Genomic DNA, 21408 nt, shown 5'->3' with positions numbered 1-21408 from the left:
TGTCTGCTACAGAAATTGATATGCTGTGGGTGAGTTTGGGTACGTGACCATGATTAGGAGCCGCTGCGGGTTTGACGCTGTGTGTTTATACAGCGTCAAAACTGCAGCGTCCAGATGTTACAGCATAGTAGATGAGATATCTAGAAATTCCTTGTCCACGATGCATGCATCTGAGCCTGCGAATCACCCGTGGACACTGACATGCAGCGCATCTTTCAGGACTGCAGCATGTCAAATTCGCTTTCGGAGTCGATAGTCTCCGCAACAGAAATTTAACCACTAGAAAGTACTGAATGCGATAAATCTACATTGTTTAGTGAACACATGCGGATTTACCTGCTTTCAATAGAATGCAACATTTTAGACGCAGCAAAAATATGCATCCAAAGCGCTGCTATGTCCGGATCGTGGGCACAGAGCCTAAAATTAAAAAAAAAAAAATTATGTGGGCTCCCGTGTCACTTTTGTAACCAGCAGAGGGAAAGCCTACCTCTGAGGGCTGATATTAGTAGCCGGGGAAGAGGCCATTATCCAACAATGTTCCCTGGCTATTAATATCACTCAATAACACTCAGTCCCCGAAGCCTTCATCTCCTGAAAAAAAATTGAAATAAAAAACAATCATATCTCTCACCTGTCCGCCGTCACTACGTAGTCCATTGGATTGTCCTTCGGTGATCCGGGTCACTTCTACTGCAGTGACATCAGCAATCATAAAAATAAAAAAATAAATATTATACCTGCGGATTTGCTGCGGTTCAATTAAAGTTAATGGGCGGGAAACGCTACATAGAAAGGACATGCTGCATTTTAAAACGCAATGGTAATCCTGAGCGGAAATTTCCGCATCATGTGCGCAGTACATCAGGATTGCCATTGCAATAGCTGGCTGGCCGATTACCAAGCATTTTCGCTGCGTTTCCTCATGGAAAAACCAGCGCAAAAATGCATCAAAAACGCTACGTGTGTACTTAACCTTAATTTAATATGCTTTTTCATCTTTTTTTTTGGAAAAAAAAACTGAGACATATGCAACTTTGATCCTTGCTGGCAATAACCGCAATTATTACATACATATATTTTGCTGTGCATTTTACCTTAGCTAATGCAATCCACAGTGAAAATAGTCCCGAGGAATTGACACAACGTGGAATTTCCACATTGCACTCTAAATATTTGAAACTCTGTATGCGACAGAAATCTAGCGCTTGCATTGTAACTGCTTGTAAATGCTGATTCCATGTGCAGTTCACCATGAGACCAAGGTATACTAGGTGAGAATCACAGCAGAATATTATTCACTTGATGTAAAAATTGTGTAAATTATAACCATGTCCATATCTGACCTGTGCTTACGTGCCAGCTAGTAAGAAAACAATAGCACACAGCCTGATAAGTGACACATCTTTGAAATCTGTGTTTTATCTCCTACCTCATGCTGTCCTCAGATTACATAGCATAAACCTGTCAGATTCCCTTAAACTAAAGTATCCATTATACTATGTAGCACATGAAGATTTAAAAGAATCAAGTACTAAACAGTAAAATCGATGTGATAGATAGAAATATAAAAAATGGCGGCACAACTTTTTGCTTTATTTAGATTTTGGAGCGCTGCCAGTTTTTATATTTTATTGATATGTGGACTTGAATGAAGTTCTTGGAACTGCACCCTTTTCTAGTATGAGGCTACATCAGTTTTTAATTTTTTAGATAAGATAGACAATCCGATGAATACGTGCACTATGGGCCTCATATTTGTAGGTATAGTATATACTGCAGTAATTCAAGTTTCAATGCAAATAATGTTTGTGCATATTTTAGCACTTGTACATTAAAGCTGAATATACATGAGGGCGATAAGAACAGGTTATCCCTGTGGGAGATTGCGATAGAAACCGACCCTTATGGAAAAATTATCGCTAATTATTGGGGCTCCATTGTTTTTGTGCCTGTCTCTCGCTTATTTTTGTATTATTACGACCTATTGTGATTTACCCTTCTATCACATCTTCTCCAAAAGTGACAAAGTGAAGACATTTTCTCACGTCTGCAGATATTCCTAATGCCCCCAAAACGTCACACAGGTGTGCAGGCGTCCTGTTCTTCCCTGCAGTGTCTCTTTATGTAAGAGATTTTCCTGTGGATCTACAGCAATGTCCGTTTAAGGTAGCAATATGCACTGAAGGTGAACTTCTTTTTTCTATATATCCTTGCTGGAGTGTATTTTTGCACTTGATTGGACAAAAATATTTCTATTTGAAGAATACATTTTTCGGGTGTTTTATTTTCTCTGGGATTTTAGAGATTGTGAGACCACTCTGACACACCGAATTGAACTTGCTGTGCTCGTTACTGATTTTTTTGAAAGAACGGATATTCCCAGTGCCCCGGAGACATCTTTATTGGTGCATGGGTCAGCAAAACATTAATTATATGTGTCCACAAATACCAGATACTTCCCAAAATAGAGACAGACCGCAGAAGGAAAACATCACTTCTTCAGTGCGGTCTAAGAGTGGCATCCCGATTTATGAGTGTGGATTCACCCAAAACCCCCTGCTCTTGTGGAAACATTGTGGGACGAGTGGAAATCTGTTTGCTGAAGACATTGTGGTTTTCATTTAATCCAGCTGAGCAGATTTGTAGAATTTTAAAAATGAGATGAGTATAAATATGTTATATTCCTTCAATACAAAACAATTTAAATACAGAAGACGAAAAACAAAAACAGTGACCACAACATCCCAGCACCATCATTTATTAGGATTTGACGGTCTTATCCTTCCTCTTCCACCTTCTATACCTCGAAGAAGAAAGAGTCAATGGAACCATTTAGCTAGTTCACTCTTTTTGATACTTGGATCTTTTTGAAAAAATCTGAAATATATTCACGACCAATGTAAGGAGACAAAACATTGCGGAACCAGAATGGCAAAGAAGTGTAGCAGAGGGGATAGGATTGGTGAGGACTCTAGGTCAGGTGACTAATGAATTAATAAAGCTTTCAAGTCATCAATTTTGGAGTGCCGAAGTTCTCTTTATCTATCTAGGTCACGTTACATTTTGGAGACCAGCTCAGGAGAAAAAGAACGTGTGCGCAATGGCTGAGGTGATTTTGGCCCAAAGGAGAGGGACGGAAGGAGCCGCAGCAGTGTCCGGAGTTCCTGTGAGAAAGAAGTGTTGCGCACTTACCCAGTTCAGACATCAATGGTCAAGCCCCGAAGACCTGAATGACGCTAGTCAAGGTACCTAGTTCAGACGTCGACGGTCAAGCCCCGAAGACCCGAGAGACACCAGTCAAGGTTCTTCACCTGAGTGACATTGGTCCACAGGACAGGAGAGAGTTACGGCGGCACGGTTCTCAGATGTGCGTGCCAGTGATAGAACGTCGCAGAAGTTCTGGAGGTGTCAGGTCGGAGATTCACGGTCAGGCCGGTGAACAGGAAGGACGCGCTAGACAGGCCGTTACCTCTAGCAGGGACATATGGTGTCAGGCACATATAGAGGGAAAGACAATAGTCAGACAGAGCCCAGCTGATGCCAGAGCAGCGCTGCGAAAGATAATTGAGGGTGACAGGAGGAATGGGCCGCGATTTGTGACAGGAACAGAGTACTAGCAATGCTTTCAAAGAAGGCCCCGCGCCCGGTATAATTAATGACAATTTATTTCCCCTTCCCTCTGGTAGATCATTTTAACCCTAGAATGCATACCTGGGGCCTCGCAGGCCCGTCCTGCTGATTGTTTTTTATTTTCTGCAAGATTACATTAGTTCGAATTTTGAAACTCTAGGTATTCCTCAGGTATATAGTTGTTTGTCATTTTTGTTTGAGTTATTCCATGTTATTTGCACACGGGCCTAAAAGGCCCCAGGTATGTGAAAAAGTAGATTTTTATGGTCATGCGTTCTAGGGTTAAACTGCCGATCCCTGAATTCTAGTGCATTCCTATAATTTATACTGTTGTCAATTTCTGCTATTTTACTGTTAAATATAGCGAATATTGTGCTTGTATTATACGGGTTTTATCATTAATATTAGTTTGTTAAACAAAGGAAAAAGACTGTTGTTCTTCCCGTTCCTCTGCTGTTGCATTCTGTTACCTGCGTACACCCTCATAAGAACAAGGGATATGCTGAACTGGCATCTCTTTTCTTTACGAGCTGCTTTGCAGCCTCAAAAGTCATAAATTAATGCTCCTGAGCATCAATCCAAAATCTGAAGAAGCCCCTAATCTATCATGTGTCATTTATATTATTGATACCTTTTTATTTGGCGGAGGGACCTTTCTGCACCCTCTATACTCCTTATAGTTTGTTCTGCTTTTGTTCTGGAAACAGTTGGCCATACAGAAGAAAAGCTTACGGAGAAATGATCTTAGGAATCGGATCTAAACTTTGATAAGACCCAAGTAAAAGAGGTAGACAAACGAAAAAATACATATTATTTAATGCAGAACTCCAGAAACAGTTGAGTTTAGACTTGGTTATAACAATCTTCACCCCCTATAATTCCTTGGCCATAGTCATATGCCCATTACTAGGCAAATTTTCCCATGAGGTCCCCTAGAAAGCTAGAGCCTAGTACCTTCGATTGTAGTGATGGCCGTCGTATTGGTTGTCACCTATCTTTCCCTGTACAATATATAACTATGAAACGATGACTCTTGGACATATTTTTAGTGCTTTGTTTTTGGAAGGAAATATTCTATTATTTTTAAGGTGAGAAAATACGACCGAGAAAAAAGAGAATAAGACTTTTTGTGTTTTGTTGCCGTGTTCTAGCACTGATCGGTTGACCTGTTCAGCTGTGCATGATTCATGTTCCAAAACCTCCCGCGACCCTAGTCTTTTTTTCCCCCGCCTGCACAGTCCTCTGGAGTTCCATAAAAGAGGTTATTTACAAACCCCCTCTACACTTCTGCTTGATGCAGCTGTGCTCCATGATTTGCTTTCCTGTTTTCATTATTATGTCATAGACGTAACTCTTGCAAAATGAGAATCTTTGTCGCTGTTCTGATTCTTGATTTTATTAACATGTTTATTTGGATGAGTATCATGTGTCTGTCGGGAGCATTTCACACATCACCTACACACTACAAATTTAAAGTCCATTGCTCTAGACAGTAGTGAGATCATAAAGGAGTAAATCTGTTCACGGGTTCAAGTCAAGGGTCACATTCATCAAACTCTTAATATCCTTTGGGAGAAAAAAAGAAACAAGAATTAATATTCTTCTGTGATTGGACAACTCCTTTAAGGAAGAGGATGGCAGAGATAGATTCAAAACAAGGAGACGGGTAGTTGCACTGAACTGCTCAGATTGCCAGTGCTTGAACAGTTATTTTGTGCTGACACGTTCCCTTTAAGTATAGAAAAACTATGTAAATCTGGACTGATGGTTACAAGTGTAACCATTAAATATCTCCCTAGAGTGCTAATTATTAGCTAAAATGAAGCATGATACTGCAGCTATCCTCCCTCCAAATGACTACTTTTTTTATGTACGCTCAAAAGGTGACACATTTCTTAAGCCCCCCCTATATACATTAGACTAACATCAGCTGAACCCAGCAATTTCAATGGGTTCAGCCAACACTTACAGGGAGGTAGTTGTTGTGCCCTGCACAGATGACTGCCAGCTCACAACAGTCACAGACGGCTCCTGCAGGCAGTTCTGTGGTTTCCTGTAATGTCACATCGACAGAGCGGCTGCTTCTTTTCTGCTCTTCTCTGTTGATGGGGTGTGACTGCTGATATCATGCTGATTGACAGTTGGCTCCCTGCGGCCTAACTGCGGGGAGCTGCCTGCCAACCAGCATGATTTGACATTCATGCCATGTCGACAGAGCAGACCAGAAGAGGAAGTGCTGCTATGTTGATGTGAAGAAGCAGAATCGCTGGCAGGAGCGGTCTGTAATCGCTCGCAGAACAGGTAGGTAATTAGCAACTATCTGCCTGTTAGTTCTCAGCCCTATGAAAAAAAATAGTCCTGCATAACCCCTATAATTATTTAAAATTACCTGATTTCAGTCACTACCTTATTCAGTGCCCTTCTATACATTTCAGGGTTATCTGATGTTTAGTGCTCTTGCCCCTAACAGAGTGGTCTTCATCTTGTGGGTCTTCAGTTATTGGTAAACTATAAATCCTAGTATGCCGTGACAGCCTGTTTCTTTACGGGCAGGTTTGGAGGTGTAATTTTGCATTATCTGGAGAACTAAAAGTTTCAAGATCTTTGTCCTAAGAGATGGCTCTTTGGTGTCAAAATACAATGTGATCCCTTCCCGTCATTTGGACACTACTGCAGTAACACATGAATATTTTTTATCTGTTTCCAACAAGGTTGAATTTGTTCATTTAAGGTCAGACTTCCAACAGCAGCGATAGATACGTCATTAAGATCTCAAGTGATTTTACATTAATTTTAATTGGGATCTTTCAGGTTCTATAATTACTGAACACTATAAATAATAATTTTCCACATTTTTTTTCAAAAGTTCCTAGTTAATGGGAATACACACAACAACTCATTGCTATTTACCAAAATGTAAATCCTAGTCAATCCTAAACCCTACCTCAGTTCCATCTAAGATCCTGGCTTCTCCTTTTTTGTGTTCTAATTTGCAATCATAAATAGAACTTTAGGCCACCATGTAAGGGAATGGTTAATTCTGGATGGTAGGCGGTGGCGCAATGGCATGGGCCAGTCTGTACAATAGGTTCACTGCAAAGTACTATCCTTTTGCTTGCACTACTTCATGGAGAATGGGTACAAGAGGGTTATTGTATAGGTACTATGCAGCCCAATTGTACTACTGTATTGTAGTTTACTTTTTCTTTAAGTATTACTATTTCTATTAATTAAAGAGGTTGTCCACTACTTTTACATGGATTACCTTCCTTTCATCAATGTCTGATCGGCGGGGGGCTAACACATGGTACCCCGACCGATCAGCTCTTGCTAGTGGCGGCTGCGGCCGGCGGCCAGAAATACTTTCTTGCGGACCTGGCTGTCTACTTGTAGTGGCCGGGGCTTGGTACTGCACATCCACCTCCTATTCAAATCAATAGGAGGCGGATGTGTATTACCCTGCGGCAGCCTCTACAAGTAGACGGCCAGCTCCGCAAGTAAGTACTTCCAGCTGGCCACCACTGCCGCCACCGATAACAGCTGATCAGCAGATTGGCCGGGTGTCAGACCCCGGCCGATCAGACATTGATGACCTATCCTAAGGATAGGCTATCAATGTAAAAGTAGTGGACAACCTCTTTAAGGGCCATTTTATTCTGTCACTAATTATTCACTCCAGACTGAGAACTCCTGCATGACTACATCCCTCCTCAACAGCTCCATATACTTGTAGGTCTTCTTTTTGGGAATATCAGCCCTGGATCTTGCTTCAGTCCTGCAAAATTCCATAATCATTTACTGATACAGTTGGACTAAATTTTCTATCAGTAATGAGAAATGTTTTTTTGCTGATCCTTTCCTCAACCATAGGAAGGGTACATTACCCAAAACATTATTTTATTTCATTATATGCTGGTCTTAAAAAGCAAAATAAAAGCATTTTCTGTGCATCCCAGCATCCGGTTCCTCCAAATTTTCATTAAATATTGATAAACTGAGGAGCAAATCTACCTGCTCCATTGGAACAAGCACCCACATTCGTCACCACATTAATTGAGGTTTGAGTAAGCGATACTGAATTTAGAACCCAAAGTAAAAGATCATTTCATCAGTCATTCATTGAAGCCAGATGCCCTTATTAGTTATTACATAAAAAGAGATACACAGCTACGTGAGACGTGGTCCAAGGTGGGCAGACAATCTGTGAATCTTAGAAATTCAGAGAACCTTTGTGTGTGTGTGTGTGTGTGTGTTGCACCTATCGCTTATTGTGCCACCATTTGGTAAACCCTTAGACAAACCATGGGCTAGTGGGCCAAGCATCATCAGCTAGTGTGCCCACTTGTAAGACCATAAAGAACTTTGCCTTTTTGTTAGAATAAAGCAATCCATTGTTCTCTCTCCCCACCCTCCCTAATCACACATGTACTGGGTCTGTTAATAAAATGGTGAAAAAACTGAGTCTGGCAAGAGCAGCAACTTCAAGGGATGCTGTTCAGAGAGGATATTGCCTGAATAAGTTTACCTTTTTATCCATCCATAATTCTTACACACACTCTCAATGTGTATTTGAACATCCGGACTCCGTTGCTTTCTGGGTGGTTTTGGTACTCTTCTGCAGTGCCCTGGAGACTTGACAACTCTTCAAATTTTTCATTTTTCCTGGAGCCTCTTAAATATTTCAGGACAATTACAATATTACAAATACAATATTTCGTTGACAATTACTGTACGTTTAAAGGGAATCTGTCAGCAGGATTTCACCCCCAAAACTATTTATATGCACATGTGGCTCTTTAAAAGACAAATCCAACAATACTTTTACATGGCCAGTCTGTGCCTCCATTACTGAGAAATCAGTGTTTGAATGTTTATGTAAATGAGGCTGAAGATCTGAAGCCTCTGTCACTCCAGTTATATTACATGGCCCAGCATCACATCCTCCTCATTTAGGCCACGGCCCCACTATCAGTATTTGATCAGTATTCGGTCAGTATTTTGTCTCAGGAGTGGGAGCCAAAACCAGATGAGGGACAATCAGAGGAAAACTATAATAGATACAAGTCACCAATTCTGCATTTATCACCCACTCCTGGTTTTGGCTTCCACTCCTGAGAAAAAATGCTGACCAAATACAGTGGGGCCCTGACCTTACTGTGTGACTTCAAGCAAAAGGACTGTTAATCAGGCAGGAGAAGGTATAGTTAGGCGGAGCTATTGTTGGAGTGACAGGGGCTTGGGGAGAGCTTCAGAAAGCACTTCAGCCTCATTTGCATATCCATTCAAACGTTGATTTCTCAATAATGAAGAAACGGACTGGCCATATTAAGGTATTACTGGCTTTGTCTTTAAAAGAGTGACATGCACAAATAAATAGTTTTGGGGGCTGAAATCCCGATGGCAGATTCTCTTTAAAACATTTCTCATGGGCCTGTCCAGTTTACACTTGCCATAAAATACAGTACAAACCAAAATTGCATAGAACTTAAGATGGAAACCATTCTGCAAAGCCTCATTATTTCTGCTCATTAATTTCCACTCTCTGGCCGGCGAGTGCTTGATCTGTCATTGAATACAAGACACAATTCAGTCGCATGATCCTGTTAATATTAAGTATGCAAAAATGCTGAACTGCTCTGCTTGTTAACTTGACCCCACTTAATGGCTGACAGCTGGAGAGCATGTTCACATCAGAAAATATGTTTCTAGGAAATCCATTAAAAGACAAATGAGACATATTAACAACACTTATAGGTCATAACCTGCTTTTTTAAAGTGCAAGTATCTATGGAGGCGCAATCTCACTGACAAGGTATAGAGTCAGACACGTATGAAAATAGTATTTTATTGTTACTATATTCGATCCTGGAAGCAGAGAAGTAGCAGCCCCAAGTACCATGTACCATATGTGATACTGATGTCCTGTTATCTTATAGAGGTAACTATGGGCTCCCTCAGGCACAAATGACTAGGTGTGACTAGTACCTCTTCTGTCCTTATAACTAGTGTTGAGCGAATTTGTTCGGTATTTCAAATTCGTGTTCGTGTGCAGGGTTACAAATTGTTCGTGCCGAAAAATCGGCTCCACCCATGAACATCCCTGATTTGCCACGCTGTCACGCAAATGTCATCTGTCATCAACAAATTTGCTCAACACTACTTATAACTACTCCTCTGCCAGAAAATGCTTTAAAAAGTCACAGGGGTAACGTTTCTCCTTGTGGAAGAAGGCTCTGGCATGCCAAGGTAAGGAGGCTTATTCACCGTGCAATGCTCCTCTATGAATTTTAATACGCAAATTGGCGTTGGAAGCAGCGATCCTACAAGTCACTATCAACCCTTTCACGAGTCTTGTAATATGACTTAGGATAAAAGCCAAATCAGAATCTCAAATTGCAGACACGGTGTTTCGGGGTATTGCCCCTCATCAGTGCAAAGTATGAGAACTGATTTGGCTAGGTGAGAGGCTCTGGACTGAGGTCTAAGGGGTAATGTTTCTCCTTGTGGAGAGTGACATACCGGCTCTGGCATGCCAAGGTAAGGAGGCTTATTCTCCTCTGGGAAATTTTATATGCAAATTGCCTCCTCAGAGAGGAAGAGGACTTGAACTCTATAGCACCACCTGTTGGAAGCAGCAATCCTACAAGTCATTATCAACCCTTTAACTTGCGATAGGACTTTAAGATTCTGATTAGGCTTTTATCCTAAGTCATATTGCAAGACTCATTAAAGGGTCGATAATGACTTGTAGGATTGCTGCTTCCAAAAGATGGTGCTATAGAGTTCAAGTCTTCTTCCTCTCTGAAGAGGCAATTTGCATATTGAAAAGTCGCAAAACCTTTGCACAATGCGCACTTGTGCGAAAATGTTGTGACTTTTCAAAGCATTTTGTCCCAGTTTAGAGCATTTTCCCCAAAATGGGAGGGACAGGGGGTGGCAAATTCAGCAAAAGTGTTGCTGTTTGGTATGCCAGATATGCTAATCCAGTCATTGAATGGAGAAGCATTTCTAGTGAGGGGCATGCCACACACAAGATGAACTGAAATCGTTAAAGAAGCACTCTCATCAAAGATTTTATCTTCTTAAAATATTGCAGTCATCATATTATATGGCACAGTGTACTTAAAATTGCTCATTTTGCCTTTCTACCCAGTTAATTCTTTTCTTTTCCATTAGGTCTATGACATCACACGATTTAAAATCAGACTAGTTGAATCCTTCTAAGTTCTATGTAGAAACAGGAAGACTCTTTTCCTTGCATGAGTCATCATTAAAACTACAATTCTACTTTACTTCAAACTCTACTCCCTCTTCAACTCCGGACCCAGTTGCTCTGCCCCTCCCCCCCGCCAGGGACTTTGTAGTGATGGTAGAATTGTAGTTCTAATGATGACTCATACAGGTAAAAGAGACCTACTGTTTCTACATAGAGCTTAGAAGGATTCAGCTAGTCTGTTTTTAATAAAGTGATGTCATAGACCTAATGGAAAAGAGAAGAATTACCTGGGCAGAAGGGCAATATGAGCAATTGTAAGTGCACAGTGCCATATAATATGATGACTGAAATATATTAAAAGGCTAAAAATTTTGATGGGAGTGCTTCTTTAAGTGGCGTGTGCCTCGTAAAGAAATCGGTACATCATACTCCTGAAAGTCCTTCATGAAGAGCTGCATGTACAAGTATAGCCTCAATGAATCGGCCCCTGAGTGCATTCATATAGAATCAGAGAGAGAGGGAGGTACAATGTGTACCAATAGAATTCTATAGATGCTGTATAGTGGGTCAGTATCACATAGGTCTGACATGTGCTTGAGACCTACAAGTAGTAGTGGAATTATTATAGTCATATAAAATAAAAACACGTTTACTTTCTCAATTATTGACTTTTCAGCCAGGTATCAATAACCTTTTTTAACCATAGGTCAGATTATAATTAGAGATGAGAGAACTTATTCGGAAAACATTCGCCAACCTCAAAGTCGGGATGATTATTGCACATTCTTATTCGTGTTTTCTATTCCCAAACATTTTCCTTAAAATCGGCAAAATTTGGCCAAAGTTCGATAGATGATCGAGTTTCACTAATGCTTTTCTTAGGACTTTGGCTAGGATAGTGGTTCTGTATGATGAGCAGGGGGACGTGTTTGATGAGGTGAGAGGGTGGGGAGAGGTCAGAGGAGCGGCAGACTGCTATTATTTATTTATTTATTTATTTTTCATTAACTTAATGTGTGGAGATTCCTGCAGCCAGTCAGGACACAGAAACCATCCACAATGTCCAGTGTAATGCAGCGGCTTTCTGCATTGCTAAAATGTCCAGGGGGTGTGTTCTGGCTGACCATTTACCTCCCCCTCAGGTGACTGATCACATGACTGTGACATCATCACAGGTCCTGTGTGCACAAAAGGATATATAAATCCTGGTGGTTTTTGAAAATGGAGAGAGAGGCCTGGTGAGGCCTGATGAAGCCTGGAAGGCAGAGGCTGGATCCCTGTGTTTGGGATACCAGTAGCCTTGGAAGGCAAGAGGCCTGGTCCCTGTGTGGGACTCCATTAGCATGAGAGGCATGAGGCCTGATCCCTGTGTGTGGGACACCACTAGCCCTGGAAGGCATGTGGCCTGGAGACTACGTCTGGGAAGCCTTAAAGCCACAGCTGTGGCAGAACCGAGCTGATAGAAGCAGCTGAGACCCGGCAAAGGTAAATCGGCGCTTTAAGTGAATATTGTTGCTGTATCTTGCTGAAGTCTGTATTTGAAGCCAAGCGGGCATAGCTGCCACTGAAAAGGCTCTAGGATACATGTGTAACATTCCTGCGAGCCACTGAGATGGACTATGTTATGAGCGGTTTATGATGTGTAATAAACTGCTGGTCTTCATATTACCGGAAAACGTTGCATGTGTGCTTTAATTGATCCGGTGAAGCGACAGACACAAGGCTTGTATCATTGGCTGCGGAAGTCACATGTCCCTCTCCATATAAAAAGTGGACATTTATGTCGGCATTTATGTTTGAGCCGCCGCGGCTGCATGTGTCACGGCTAACAGCCGTGACACATGCTGGGATTGCCTAATAAACAGACGATCCCTGCATGTGTTGCAGCTGTCTTACAGCCGTGACACATGCAGCTGTGGTGGCTCAAACATAGATGCCAAGCACGCCGTAAATACTCGGCGAGCACCTGAGCGTGCTCATTTAAAGGGTTAAACGAGCATGCTCGCTCATCACTAATCTGCACCGATGCCCAAATTTTTTTTCAATTGGATCCGGGGCTGGACGAAGTAGGGTTCGAGCAGAATCCAGACCCTCGTCGCCAGATGTTAACCCCCAGAGGTGCAGGTGATCCTGATGAGACTCGGATACCAGAGGCACACGCGGCTGTACTGTGCTGCTCATTTGAGAGCTCCTGGAAGCTTACCTGCCTTAACGCTCTCAGCTGTTCACTGCTAGCCACTACCCTCTTCTATATATACTGGGCTCGGGTTATCAGTCATTGCCAGAGCTAGCTTCATTGCTGCATGGTTAGCAGTTTGGTGGTTTGTTGCTGCTTGAGAAGGCGTTTGGTGGATTTATCTAAGACTGTTGCATGGTTTTGGATGTGTGCAAATCCTCTCCTTCTTCTACTTTGTTTCTTCCCCCATCCTATACTCCCCGGTGTTATCCTCTGTTTTTCGTGTGCATATATTTGTATGATTGGTATCTTCCTTTAGCCCTGTTTGTATTACCTTGTTAGTCTGGTTGGTGTATTGCGATACACTACTACTCCCCTCTTCCCTGGGTGGGAAGAGGGTACAGACTGAGGGCGGATTGAAGAGCTCAGACAAGGTACATGGTCCCAGCGTCTTCACCGTCAGAAGTAATCCAGGGAACAGCGCCAGCTAGGGACCCCTAGCATTAGGGACAGGGAAGGAGCCCCTGGTCCGGGGATACCCGACAACAGAGTCGTGACACTGGGCCTTTTTATGAGACTGTGAAGGATGATCCAACTCATGTTATCTGTCAACTTTGTAAAAAATGACTCAGTAGAGGCAAAAATTCAAATAATTTGACTAGTACATGCATGAACCGGCATATGCACGATCAACATGCATTAGTCTGGGAATCTCACTGCACTAAAATGCGGACTAGCGGGCCTTTCCAACCACCGGCCGCACCATCAACCGCATCTGCTTCTTCTTCCTCCTCTATCATCGTAGCAAGTGTTCTCACACAGGTTTCTGGCTGCAGAACCGCCAATTGTTAACCCACTAAGGTTGGGGTGAGTGATAGTCCATCACCTGTTATGGAAGTGAACATACCTGCTGTTTTGACTGAACTCAGACACCGAGCACACCACATCTTTCTTAATCTACCATAACATATCCGCATGCACCTCACTCACAGTCCAGCAGTTTGTCGTGTTCACCCTAATCCATCCTCTCTCAGCCCTGAAGTTGTGGTCACATAAAAGATTGTTTCCTCCTACACATGCCAAAGCTAAGAGCTTGAACTTCACCATCTCCAATCTGGAAATGCTGCTTTTCCGTAGATACAGACAGTTTCTGAAAGCTGATGGTCGTCGCAGTACCCCAGTACCAGTTGCCCAGTTGCCATTGCTTCTCTAAGAAAGCTGTGCCTGCACTACACCAGCATGTTGCAGACAACATCACCTGTTCCTTGAAAAAATCTGTCTGACGGTGCATTTCACTACAGACACCTGGAGACAGGGAAGGGGCTGCTCAACAAGTCTTGGAATCTGCAAAGCTTGTGGGACAAACCTCTGTATCTAACACTTCCTCCTCTGCTTCTGCCTCCTCCACCTCCTCTAGGGCCTCTACCTATGCCCTCAACCTCTCTCTTAATGAAACACACGTTCCAACAGTTCCAACAGGCTTGCGGAGTGGGCACAGATGACAGATGGAACAGTATCTCATTTTGCATAGCCTGGGCCAACGCAGTACAGATGTGGTGCAAATCAAGTTTGCAGAGTGGGCACAGATTAAGGACCTCTGCACCCTTCTGCACTGTTTAGAAATGGCTAATAAGATGGTTAGCGCTGATAATGCTATCATCAGCATCACTATTCCGGTCATCTACATTCTGGCGCACACTTTTAATAGTCTGCTGGAAGAGGTGGTGGTCCCAGAGGAAGAGGAGGAAGCAGAGGAGGATGCGGAAGGGATAACAATATCTCTAAGTTCCGGACTGTCATCGCACAGGCGGGTGCCATGGGAAGGTGGATTACAGCGATCGAGGGGGGCTCATGGTACCAGATAAACTGGTAATAAAGGTGCAGGAGCCAAGGAACAAATGGAGGAGGACAAAGAGGAAGGGGTGATGGGCGCGCAACAGTCAGGAGATGAAGAAGATAATGATCCCCTCTCTGTTGTCCATGGTTGGTGGGAGCGGACGGAGGAAGCAAGCTGAGTATTACCCCGCCACCAGCACACCATGGACTTGGACCTCATAGAAGCACCCGACACATAAGTGCCTTCTTGCTGTACTATCTGCAACATGATGCCCGTATTGATAGGATTAGAAATAGTGCTGACTACTGGGTTGCCACTCTGTTCGATTCACAGTACAAGAGTACATTTTGCTAGTTGCTCCCCCCCCCCCCCCTAAAAAAGAGAAACTCGCATGCTGGAGTATCGAAACACATTTGTAGACAATCTTAAGAGTGGTTTTTACTAAGACATCAGTGAGGCACACAGTGTGCATCGCTGTTCTAGACTTCCAACCCCGGGAACATCAAGTCATCAACGGAAAGACAGCAGCAGCAGCGTAAGTGGCAGAAACAAATTCTGTTAGTCGTTTCCCACATTTTTTACACCAGCCCATGCACCAACAGAGCAGAATCTGACACACAGTGAATCACTGGAGAGGATGGTGCAGGAGTATCCTGAGCTCAATATCAATGCCATCAGGGCGGTTTGGACCATTTTTCATTTTGGTCTTCAAAAATGCATTAGTGGCCTGAACTCGCCTGTCACGACTTGGAGGTTTTGTCATGCCCGGCAGTATGTGTATGTGTTTGGTTTTGCCTTCCATTGAATTCAATGGGATTCTGATATGATACTTCCTGACGTTCGCCGAACAGAACCGAACCGAAACTTGAAAAGTTCGCTCATCTCTAATTATAATTTGTTATTTTTAAACTAAATACCTGCCCTCTTCATCATCATAAGCCTTTGTTTCATAATGTGCTTTAATGGAAATTTTTATTAAATTAACTTTGCAAAATTCAGAATGGACTTTTAATGTGGTACTTGACAAGCGTGGGTAAACAGAAAATCATTTTATCTAGATGGGAAAAGGCTTCTGTACATGCACCTGTGCAATCATGGATTGTATGACAAACACTTACTGCTAGTAGGGCTTTTATCAGCGAAATTGATGCTCGACAGGTATACAGCAGGTTTACAGCAGCTGACTTTCTTCTTTTTCTGTATTTCTTTTTTAGGTTTTGGAAAATAAAAAAAAGAGCAGACAAGTGATGGTAAAGCCTGAAGCGAATTTTCAGGGCTAACTTAGTACAATATAAACACTGGGGTAAAAAAAAAACCTACAGTGTCACATGTTGCCCACTAGAGGTGCTGTACAGAAAAGGCCAAACAAATTAATTCCTTTTTTTTCTGCCATCTCTTGTCTTTTGTTTTAATATTTTAATAATCCTCTTGTTAACGTTCTCTTTATCTTCTGCGTCAGGTGAAACTCCTTGCGCATACGCAGAATAAGTAAGAACCCACAGACCTGACACATTAAGGAGTGACCTTTTTTAACTGTATTGAATATTTTTTCCTCTGAATAGTTGGTTACGATACTTAATTCAAAGGCATCTTCCTGTATTAAAGTTTTTATAAATATGATTCTATGGGCAATATATAGGGTGACCCATATACTGGCCTATATTTGAGAATGGCAGAAATGTTGCATGTTGCTAGAATTTTATGGTAAAAAGATCCAACATATTTTTGGGAAAAATGGTTAATTTAAATGCGCTGTGTATTTTAACCCCGCTTAAAGGGGTTTTCTCACGAAAGACATAAATGGCATATCCCTTTATGGGGTTTTCTCACGAAAGACATATATGACATATCCCTTATGCTAAAAAAAGATGACCACTATTATAAATACTATTAAGGCCCAGGAGCTTTAACTCAAGGTGCTTTCACAGTGCATTCAGGCACTCGTTCAGTTGCTCACATCAAGGCTTACATCCGAACCCCCCACAAAACGGGATTCAGGTATACAGTATATGCCAATGGGGCCATAGACTATAATGGTGCCAACAAAGCAAACGTGTGTTCCATCGTACATCATTTTTGGGCGTGTAGGTGTACTGCAGACAGACACCCAGAGGCAGTCTTCTACATCTGAGTGTCCGCCTCCATGCCTGAAAATGATGCCCGTCAGAGCGCATGTTCGCTCTGTGGGCACCATTATAGTCAATGGCCCCATAGGCGCACACACCTGAATCCCGTTTTGTGGGGGATTCAGATGTAAGCCCCGACAGGACCACTGAAAGGGTGCCTGAATGCAGTGTGAAAGCATCCTTATGTCTCTGGTTGCCACTTCTCAAACTTCTCCTTGCATCTGGTGTAGTGCTTTACAAAGCAGGGGGCGATAATGAGCAAAGGAAAAATTTTCTTCCAGGGTAGGGAGAATATGCACGACATATAACTAAACATGCACAAAGTATTGACACTGCTGAACCTTTTAGGACATATCATTATCTCCCCTGCTCAGGACTCTAATTTCCATTTTGGAGCATGTAGTAAATGGGCGCAAATGAATGCGCCCCATGTAACACATTTAGTGATATCAGATCGATGCGGATTCCTGTTTTAGATCAGCATCGATCACCCATTCCGGCTGGTGTCCAATCACCAGAGATCAGAAAGATGGTGGCACACGCAGGCTTGGATTGGCCCACAGGTGAACAGGTGAATCCACCGGTAGGACAGGAGTGGGCTCTCCACCTCTATATATGAACAGTCGGTGGCTTAATAATTGATTCACTATGTACAGACAAAGCCAACATCTCATAATTTATTTAATGATACTATTTATTATTATATAGAACAGGTAAATAGGTGAATGATGGTAATGTAATATTTGCATGCAGCTGAATAGTGCACCCCCAGACTCAATGTTACTGGTGGGCGCTTGGCACCACAGTCCGACAGGGACATATGGGACAGCTCTCTCCATTCATTACAAAGGGAGTTCCGAATAGACGAAAATATTTGCTCAGATTTCCCATTGGCCTAACAGGCATATCTGTTGGGTTACTCTGTCTTCACTGTGTCCTGAATAACATATCTGCCCTGTTAACCTTCTTTCCCAGCCTCCTGGTAACTCAGCCATGCAACAGTCCTAAATGGCATAGTTTTCAGATTAAGCTTAATAAATGTCGATCTCAAGAAACTGACTTTTTTATTTCAATTTTTTTGCTTTCTAGGTGGCAGGACAAGAAGGAACTTCCTTTACCCAGGAAAAGGATCATGACAAAGCTCTAAATTATTTAACCCTAGCTATCCTAGCCAGCAATAATAACCCTAAATACCTCCGCCAGCGTGCCGCCTGCCTTCTTCATTTAGGAGACTACCACAGCGCGGTGACAGACATGGACAAGGCCATCCAGAGGCATGGAGCTAACGACCTGAGGACACAGGTGGAGGACTTCTGCTGTAAGGGACACCTGCTGTTACTGCAGGGGGAGGATGAAGCTGCCTGTAGGCAGTACACGAAGGCCCTGAGCCTGGACAGCTCATTCGCCTTGTCTGCCATTAGCATTACCCCAGGGAAGCCTCGACTGGCGGAAATATTTTGTCGCATATCACATAAATATCACGAGCAGAAGATTTTGGAAGAGTCATGGAAAGTCACTGAATGTGGATTGTTAATCGATGAAACCAGTCAGGAGATGAAGAAACTCAAAGCCAAAATTAAAAGAGACGCATCAGGATGTATTGTCCATTAGTGAAAAGGTATATATATATACAGCTCCAGATCTATAGAGAAATTCTCTAATTATATTGTCTATAGGGGGCAGTAGTGTGCAATGGTGTAGGAAAGATGCTCAGCTTGGTTAGTATGGGCAATATAACCTATAATTCGGTTTCATATGAGACAACCACTTTATTAATCCAAAAAAATATGAGCTGTCACCAGCTATAAAAATGTAGAGGTAGCAGTCATACCCAGACACTGGTAGTAAAGGGAGTTCAGAGGCCCCTCTGATAACAAAACATGGCCTCACCATTATAAATGTGAACAAGGCCCCAGAGATTTAAGTTATGCCTCTGTTTGTCATTTCTGAAACTTATCAGCAGGAGGCAATGATGAGCAAAGGAGAAATCTTCCATGTTAGGGAGAATATGCAAGTCATATAACTATGCATATGGAAAGTGAATACATTGCTCATGATTCATTTTGAAACACGTCATAAATGGTCGCAATTCAAATAAATGAACCCCATATAATACGTTTAGTGATATCAGATTATTGCCAGGGTGGCTTTCAATTGAGACAACCCCATTAAAGCAGATCTGGCAGCAGAATATATAATATTAACTTCATGCATAATTAAAAAGATCTCTTTGACCTCATGAGACTGGTAAACTTACTTTTAAAATCCATGTCGGGAACGGCTGTAAATCTTTATATTGAAAATTTCTACAGTAGAGTATAAGAGCTCGAGTCCAAGGGTATAAAGTCTCCACTCTGCCTGACTGACATCTGCAGCTTGTACTGGGCAGTGTGAGATCTCAGCAGGGAGGAGGAACACTGAGGAGCTGTTAATCATTGAGTTTAAACTTTCTTAAAGGATTATATGGCCATTCTGAAATGTATTTTCAAAGCAAGAACATAAGTCTAATAGAGTCCAAAAGATGTATTTAATAATGTATGCAGTTTGTGTTGTGAAATCTGGCGACAATTCTGCTTTAACCTGCTCAGATGTTGACTTTTTCTAATTAAACGTTCTAATAAAAGTCACAAAGTATTTTGAGACTCCTACTAACAGCTTAGCTGAGATGACTTAATGCAGGACAGTATAATAAAGCACATTCCCAAAGTAAACTCTCTGTAGACCCTGAAAAAAATAGGGAATGTTTGGAAATTTCAACTCTGAAGCCTACAGAATAGTGAGTGCAGCTCCGAAGTATAATACAAGCTATATAGCTCAGGATTAGTATAATATAAGCAATATTCAAGTTTTATGCATATCTAGTCTTTATGTCATCTGTGAAATTGTATTCAATGATAAATAAGCCATTTGATTTAATATAATTATTTAAAGGATTTGTCTGAGAATAATTTTGTTGATGAGCTGCAGAGGTGACGTAATGATTACAGCACAGTGTAGATTGGACAATTTCCTGAGCCCATTGATTGCCTGCAGTGGTCATGTGCTATGTAGCAATGGCATCACTACTGCAGCCTGTCAACTAACACCAGAGCTGCAGCAGAGAGGCAGCGCTGGACATTGGGAGGGTGAGCATTGGTGTGTTTGTTATTTATTATGTCTGCAAACATATAAATAAAAATATATATATTCCCGCACAGCCCCTTTACAATTTCCTCCATGTTATTAATCGGAATCAATGTTTAGCTAAATGTGTAGAATATTTTCTAAGATTTATTGACTTGTCTTAAGCCATAATTTTCTGCATTCACATAGCATAGGTGCAGTCTTGGGTCTCTTTGGAGAAAATTGTATTTAATTGTGAGTCCATAGTAACCTCAGTAGTTCACAGGAGCAACAAAAATCAGTTAATCAATTACCCCAATTCTCTTTGACATGACAGAAGATTGTTAAAGCCTGTCATGTAAATCTGTAGCGCCTCTTCAATACCGATTGTGCTAGAGTTTACAAGGGATGTACTATATTTGATGCAATATATACATGTACACATTTGTGGCAGATTACAACCTGCAGTGTAAAATGGAAAAAATAAAGTATGAATATGTATTAATTTAAAATGTCCTCAATCTGTTAATAATTAGAATTGCGTTTTCCAATAATCAGGTGAATCTTGGAAAATCTCTTTAAGGTGCTTCCTTTAGGAAGATTGTTCACCCTCGTGAACTGAATATTTTCCCTGCCACTTGGAATGTGATCATAGTAGCCGCTCAGGGGATCATAGGGGCTAGTCATGGCATGACTCTGTAGACACAACATCACAGGACCATGCTATGATTGGCTACCGTGGTCATGTGACCTGACATCTCTAAAAACGTAATACCCTTTCCCAGCAGTCTGCACAGAGGCCTGCCCAAGGGGGCCACAGACAGCTATGATGGTGGTGGCTTAGCAGCAGAGGAAGTGCTGAACTGCAATGTTAGAAATAGTCTTTATCAAACATATTTGAAAAAAATGTAATCTTCTAACAAGGAGGGTTTTTTCTTTAAATTGACCTTTGATTTTGTAAAACTCATTTACTTTATGCATTCCAATTCAGTAATTCTCTACCTTGGAAGATGAAAATTAGATCTAGCACCAAAGTTTTTCATAGAGCATTTTTCATTCTTCAACAAATTCAGAATTCAAAACAGCCATCATGAAAAACGCACAGGACGATTACATGAAGGATGGAGAACATGCTTTAGTCAACGCGTTTCGGATAAAGATCCCTAATCATGCTCCTAATTTCCGGCCAAGTTTCAAAATGTAATTCACAACTGTTCAGTGGACACTTCTTGGGCTCAGAAGCTCAGTTGTTCTTGTTGGCCACTTCTTACCTAATGGAAAGATGTTATTAAGAAAGAAAATGATGTATCGTTGGTAA

General features: G+C 41.8%; 1 protein-coding gene across 1 annotated transcript in view; it reads left to right on the top strand.

Moving 5' to 3' along the window:
* Positions 1–20555, top strand: part of TTC34 (tetratricopeptide repeat domain 34) — a 175135-nt gene extending 154580 nt beyond the window's left edge. The window contains exon 8 of the mRNA XM_073656488.1: positions 18078–20555. Coding sequence (XP_073512589.1) covers positions 18078–18599 — 522 coding nt within the window. The 3' untranslated portion in view covers positions 18600–20555. The remainder of the gene's footprint in view (positions 1–18077) is intronic.
* Positions 20556–21408: the final 853 nt, after the last annotated feature.

This window comes from Phyllobates terribilis, unplaced genomic scaffold, assembly GCF_046119375.1.
Source record: "Phyllobates terribilis strain yellow unplaced genomic scaffold, ASM4611937v1 Scaffold_12__6_contigs__length_324123572, whole genome shotgun sequence".
NCBI lineage: Eukaryota > Metazoa > Chordata > Amphibia > Anura > Dendrobatidae > Phyllobates > Phyllobates terribilis.
This window is presented reverse-complemented; position numbering and strand designations above follow the sequence as displayed.